This window comes from Mugil cephalus, chromosome 10, assembly GCF_022458985.1.
Source record: "Mugil cephalus isolate CIBA_MC_2020 chromosome 10, CIBA_Mcephalus_1.1, whole genome shotgun sequence".
Lineage (NCBI taxonomy): Eukaryota > Metazoa > Chordata > Actinopteri > Mugiliformes > Mugilidae > Mugil > Mugil cephalus.
In genome coordinates, this window is record NC_061779.1 from 22,947,501 (window position 1) to 22,953,757 (window position 6,257).

At 40.4% G+C, this 6,257-nt stretch overlaps 1 protein-coding gene across 1 annotated transcript in view; it reads left to right on the top strand.

Annotated features, from left to right (window-relative positions):
- The window catches only part of wee1 (WEE1 G2 checkpoint kinase), a 6,003-nt gene extending 2,723 nt beyond the window's left edge, over window positions 1-3,280 (top strand). The window contains exons 4-10 of the mRNA XM_047596344.1: window positions 1-168; window positions 411-679; window positions 850-939; window positions 1,052-1,137; window positions 1,232-1,402; window positions 1,806-1,951; window positions 2,146-3,280. The exon at window positions 1-168 is cut by the window's left edge and continues 5 nt beyond it. Of these exons, the coding sequence (XP_047452300.1) occupies window positions 1-168; window positions 411-679; window positions 850-939; window positions 1,052-1,137; window positions 1,232-1,402; window positions 1,806-1,951; window positions 2,146-2,302 (1,087 nt within the window). The 3' untranslated portion in view covers window positions 2,303-3,280. The remainder of the gene's footprint in view (window positions 169-410; window positions 680-849; window positions 940-1,051; window positions 1,138-1,231; window positions 1,403-1,805; window positions 1,952-2,145) is intronic.
- Window positions 3,281-6,257: the final 2,977 nt, after the last annotated feature.

The window sequence follows — 6,257 nt, forward strand, 5'->3', positions numbered from 1 at the left end:
CACCATGATGGAAAGCAACATGATGTCTCGCTATACCTCAGAGTTCCTCGAGCTGGAGAAAATAGGCTGTGGGGAGTTTGGTGCTGTGTTCAAGTGTGTGAAAAGACTTGATGGTTGCATCTATGCCATCAAGAGATCAAAGAAGCCCCTGGCAGGATCAGTAGATGAGTAAGTAAATCATCATGTCCATTCTTAATTTGTACATAAGATCACCTCTGCCCTGTGGTGTTTTACACTTAATTTAGTCACTGTGTTATAGAATGTTTAATGCTTGCGAACTGGTGTTTACTAGTGACACATTTCAAGTTTCATCATAAACGCACTCAGTTACTGTATAGGAATGGACAGGTCAGATGTTGTTTACAACAAAGGCTTAATTAAAACCATCTGTCTGCTCCCCACTTTTACAGGCAAAATGCCTTACGGGAAGTGTATGCACACGCGGTGCTGGGCCAGCATCCCCACGTGGTGCGTTACTACTCAGCCTGGGCCGAGGACGACCACATGCTCATCCAGAACGAGTACTGCAACGGCGGGACGCTATCCGACGTCATCACTGAGAACTACAGACGATTTAGCTTCCTGTCAGAGCTAGAGCTGAAAGATCTGTTGCTGCAAGTCACACGAGGACTTAAGTACATCCACTCAACCTCTCTGGTGCACATGGATATCAAGCCCAGTGAGTACTTGCTTTTAATGCATAAATAATACACTCGATGGCATGATAGTTAATATAGGCTTTGGATGCGCTGATTTTCATTATTTATTTTTTTAATAAGATCTATATTTGTGTTTTTTCTTCATCAACTTCTTTGTCTGAAATTAACTTCTTTAACGTCTTTGTCCTAGGCAATATTTTCATTTCACGGAAAGCTGTAGCAAGCTGCGACGAATGTGACGACGATGATGGACTCACAACTAGCGTGATCTACAAAATTGGTATGTCAACTTCCTAGTTGTATGAAAGTGTCCTTTTAGCTTGCAATCTTAAAGTAATTGGTATTTCCTGTTGGTTCAAACATTCAGTTCATGCTTTATGCTCCCTCTCCAGGTGATCTTGGACATGTGACGAGGGTGAACAATCCACAGGTAGAGGAGGGCGACAGCAGATACTTGGCCAATGAAATTTTACAAGAGGTCTGACTTCCTTCTTAAAATTATTGCACCTTTGTATCTGTACATCCCGAAACAGGGACTTCAATCTTATCATGTTGTTTTGACATTTTCACAGGACTACAGCAATTTGACAAAGGCAGATATCTTTGCTCTGGCCTTGACTGTCGTGAGTGCCTCAGGGGCTGATCCTCTCCCTACCAACGGAGATAAATGGCACGAGATAAGACAGGGCAAACTCCCCGCCATCCCTCAAGTGCTTTCTTCAGAGTTTCTCAGTCTTCTCAAGGTAACCTTTAACACGTTTTTTTCTGATTTTCTGCTGAGTAAGTGTGTTGTTGTGAAATTGGGAGTTAATGTTATTGCTTTGTTGTTTGGTTACGGTCTGGCTCCAAGCTCTTTTTTTTTCTAAACTAATTCCAATATTTTCCATCTTGTACTGTTATACATTTTTGCGAGCGAAAAAATAATCAAGTCAAATCGCAGTTTCAGACGTTTTACTTGACAAGTCTTGTCATAGAAGATAACGTGCAGTCATCAGCAATGAAAATAATTGTTGACTGATCCATTCCCTAACATAGTTCTTGTAATTTCTTGTAGATGGGTGACTCTGTGCTGTCTGTATTTTTCGCATTCCATGTTTAGAAGCATCTCAATTTAATCTTAACCCTAGTTGTCCCTTGTTTTTTCAGCTGATGATCCATCCTGACCCAACCAGACGACCATCAACCTCTGACCTCATCAAACACCCGGTGCTTCTGACTGCCGCCAGAATGAGCGCAGACCAGCTCAGAGTTGAGCTCAATGCAGAGAAGTTCAAGAATGCCCTTCTTCAAAAGTAAGTACTGCACAGACGCCTCTTGAGTAGTAAACTCTAGCCATCAGGGATTTGTCACTGCCTGTATATTTGGTAAACTCTGACATGAAATACTTCCAAACCAATTTGAGACTGAAGATATTATTTTAAATGGTGAAAGAGATAATGAAGCCAGACCAAATTAGCTCTTAACTGTCCTTCCTCATCTTCCACAGGGAACTAAAGAAAGCCCAGCAGGCCAGAGCAGCAGCAGAAGAGAAGGTTTTATCCACAGACAGGATCTTGACTCGCTCCACAGTTCAGTACAATCCCAGAACCACCAGGCTCATTGGAAAGAAGATGAATCGGTCGGTCAGCCTCACGATCTACTGAGACTTTACCCCTGACAGGAAATGAAACACGAAGGCTAATGGACCTTTTGATCAAACTTGTTGAGTTGAAATGGTGTTTTGTCTTTCTTTCGGAGAGCCCTGTCAGTCGTGGTATTGGGCTGTTTGCCCAGTCAAAGCTGTAGATTGTTGCCATGCCGAACTGGAATTCATTGACTCCTATTGCCAATATAGTTCATCCCTTTACTGAGGGGTGTTTTCTTTGGAATATGAAACTGTCATTCCTCAAAGGTAGTTTGCTTTACCTTTTACACTCAGTCATTCCTTAAGTTTGCATAGACATCAGGCTCTCTCTCAGTTTCTGTCCTTGCACTTCTCTTGACAAAGCCGAAGCCTGGTGGCAGAGGATCAAAGCCACAGTGAAGCTCTCTTCAGTGTGAATGTACTTGCCGTAGCCGTATGCACCTTACTGCCTGTCAAATGCCTGATGCTGGATACAAGATGGTCGGAAAACTGACCATGTCTGTGTTTGTAATGGAGCACTTTGGAGGCACCACGTGGAACTTGCCACATTGTCTAACAAGAAAAAGAAAGAAAGAAACCTGCTGCTGTTGATGTTTTGTGTATCAGGGTTTGGCCAGTTGTAGGTTGGGTTGTTCTGGAGGTCATTGGCTCTTATTCTCAATTAGCAGGAGGCCATTCCCCGTTTAATATCCCTTCTAGTTTTCTGGTCTGATGGAAAATGTATCATGCCAAATGCCAAAACTATGAGTAAACTCATTATCTGTGAGGTTAGAATTGGTCCAGTATTGATCTTTCCTGTTGATCAGTGGTGCCAACCCTGCCTGTAGCATTAGAACAATCATTGTCTTGTTTGGGTTCACATTTTTTTTCTTTTTTTTTTCTTTTTCTTTTTTAGGGCCGTCTCATAGTACTGTTCATTGTTCTTGTAACTCTTAACACACAAATGTGTAACATGTACATATGTTCTTTTAATAAATTCTCATTATCCACACTTCCACACCAGTGTCACTTTTTGTGGTGAAGAAATGTCTAGATATTCGTCTGCTGAAACTTCAAAGAAGACCTGTTTACAGAAGAATGTAACCAGTGTTTGAGAAAGACAGACTTCCCTTTTGTGAAGGTCAAAGCATAATGATAAGACACAGACAATGGGTTAAACTGGCTTCAGTTAGTCTGTGTATTGGCATACTGAGTCAAAAAACATTATTTCTGTTATTTGAATGTTTGGGGTGAATGAGCTGCATTAAGTCCCTGCTAATCTAAGCTAACTTTCTGTAAATACAAACCACTGCAGAAAACACAGGAGAGTTATTGTGACCCTGACCTAATAAAGATAACAATTAAACATGTTGTGTATCAAGGAATGGACTAATTAAAACAAAAGCAAACATTTAATTATTCCTGTTGTTAACTCAATGTCTGGACAGCTTTACAACATACCCTCTTAGTTCTCATGGTGCTACAAACACATTTCATCAGTAATATCAAAAAGGGGTAACTCTTGCTGTGATGTCTAAGATGACCCATTCAATGGGTAAATTAAAAGCAGGAATCTTTACTGTCACATTGCATGGGACAATTAAACAATTGTTGCCTCAGGTACCAATATCACCACTCACCACTAGATGGAGATCATCTATCAGTATATCAACTGTGGATGTAAAGGTATTCACTAAACTGACTCCTCAGTATAGCAATAATACACCAATCAGCCACAACATTAAAACCACCTACTTAGTATTATGTAGGTCTCCCTTGTGCCTCCAACACAGTTGTGACTCGTGTCCTCTGGTGTCTGGTAACAGGATGTTATTAGTGGGCATCCTATCAGGGGTTGAGCCTCTTAAAAGTCCTCTCTGCTCCTAACATATCTCACCTTGAAGCTCTCTTCAGAGCTAAGATTCTTTACCAGGATCTAGGTTTAACTTTCAGGGCAAAGTCTTAGAAAACATCATGATTCTTGACCTCTAGGAGCAACACTTTGCACTAAGAATCTATAGGATTATGGCTCCTGGTCTGGTTTAGGTGGGTGATAAATATGTACGTACCAGCCATATGAATGCCAGGTCCAAATGTTTCCCAGTAGAACATTGTATTGTTACAACATTGGCAACGTAACACTGGTGTGAAAAAGTGTTGCCCACCTTCCTGATTTCTTGTTTCTTTGCATGTTTGTTACACCTAAATGTTTCAGATCATCAAACTAATTTAAATAATAGTCAAAGATAATGAGAAATCTCTTCAATATGACCTGTCTGACAAAGTGAAGTTAGACCTAAAGATCCTCAAAAGCCAGACATTATGCTGAGATCCAAAGAAATTCAGGAACAGATGACAAAGAAAAAAAAGTAATTGAGATCAATCAGTGTGGAAAACATTCTAAAAACATCTCTAAAGCTTTGAGAACCACAGTGAGAACCTGCCCAGGAGTGGCTGGTCAACCAATATTACCCCAAGAGCTCAACAACGACTCATCCAAGAGATCACAAAAAAAAAAAACACGACAACGTCTAAAGAACTGCAGGCCTCACTTGGCTCAGTTAAGGTCAGAGTTTATGACTTCACCATAAGAAAGAGACTGGGCTGACATGGCCTGTATGGAAGAGTTCAATGACCAAAACCACTGCTGAGCAAAAAGAACATAAAGACTAGTCTCAGTTTGGCCACAAAACATCTTGATGATCCTGAAGACTTCTGGGAGTGAGTAATTCCTGCATTGGTCATATTGACTGCCGGTTGTGACACAATAGCATCAGCCCAGTGTAACGACTCAGCAGCAGCAGTTCACGGAGCAGAGATCCTCTGCTATGCCGGGCCGCCAGGTAATTAGAGACATCTTGTGGAGTGAGTTTCAACTGGAGAAGGCACCCAGCCAGTGAAAAACATCACAAAGTAGTTTAGCAGAGTGCAACGCAATCTTCCTAGAAACTTGATCCTTTAAGTAGGATCTGATAACACTGGAACCCCTGAAGGGGACAAGGGCTAGAGTGAGGCACAGTCAAACTTGCGTAAGGGTCCAAAGAGCACCCAGGCCATTGCAAGGGTGTTATTTTGAGTACAATATAACTCAAAATATATTTAACATATTAAATATATTAAATGCATATATTCATTTAATTAATAATCTGAATTAAAAATGATAGTTTAACCCTACACAGTTGGTATCAGATGGCTCATGCTCAACTACTAAATTATCACCACCTACTTAGACTAAAGTGAAGCATAAGCAATAATCCAAAAAGAAGTGCGTGTGTGCACTCAACTTAATTAGGTACTGATTAGGTGACCACCTACACCAAATCTTGTGTAGGAAAAGGTTAAAAAGTAACACAGTGGGCATAACAGTCCTATTGCAATAATCTAATCTATGAATGGTAAAATATGGAAATATATATATATTTTGCCTGTTCAGATTTCCTGGATGCTGGTGCTACCTGCGTTCTACATTTCTTTGTTTTTCATTGCTCTTTGTGTTTTTACCCCCTTTTGGTCTTTTTTCTTTCTTTTTTATTTATTTGTTACTTCTGTTGGATTCCGTTTTTTGCTTGGACTTATTAGTTGGCTACTGTATTTGAATTACCATGTCTCACCATTGCAGCACCTTTTCTTGTTCGGAAAGTTTCATTAAAGCTCTTTTGTCTCCATTTGGGTCCGGCCTTCTTGTTACACACATGTCAAATGAAAATAACCCACTGATTGCATCTGATAGTTAAACAGCTCAACTCATCATTAAATACCTTACATTGTACAGACAAGGTCTTCTTCACAATGGTCATTATCATACAGTCTGCATTCTAAAAGCCGGATAGTTTGGTTCGATTGGAACATCCAGGAATAGAAGGAAAAGTAAGTTTACTGTCGATGTATTAGCTGAGCAAGTCCTCAAAGTATACAAAGTGTCGGTAAGGGGACTGGGCCATTGATAATACAGGAAAATATCTTTACAATATCCAGAAAAATAATGGCTTGACATC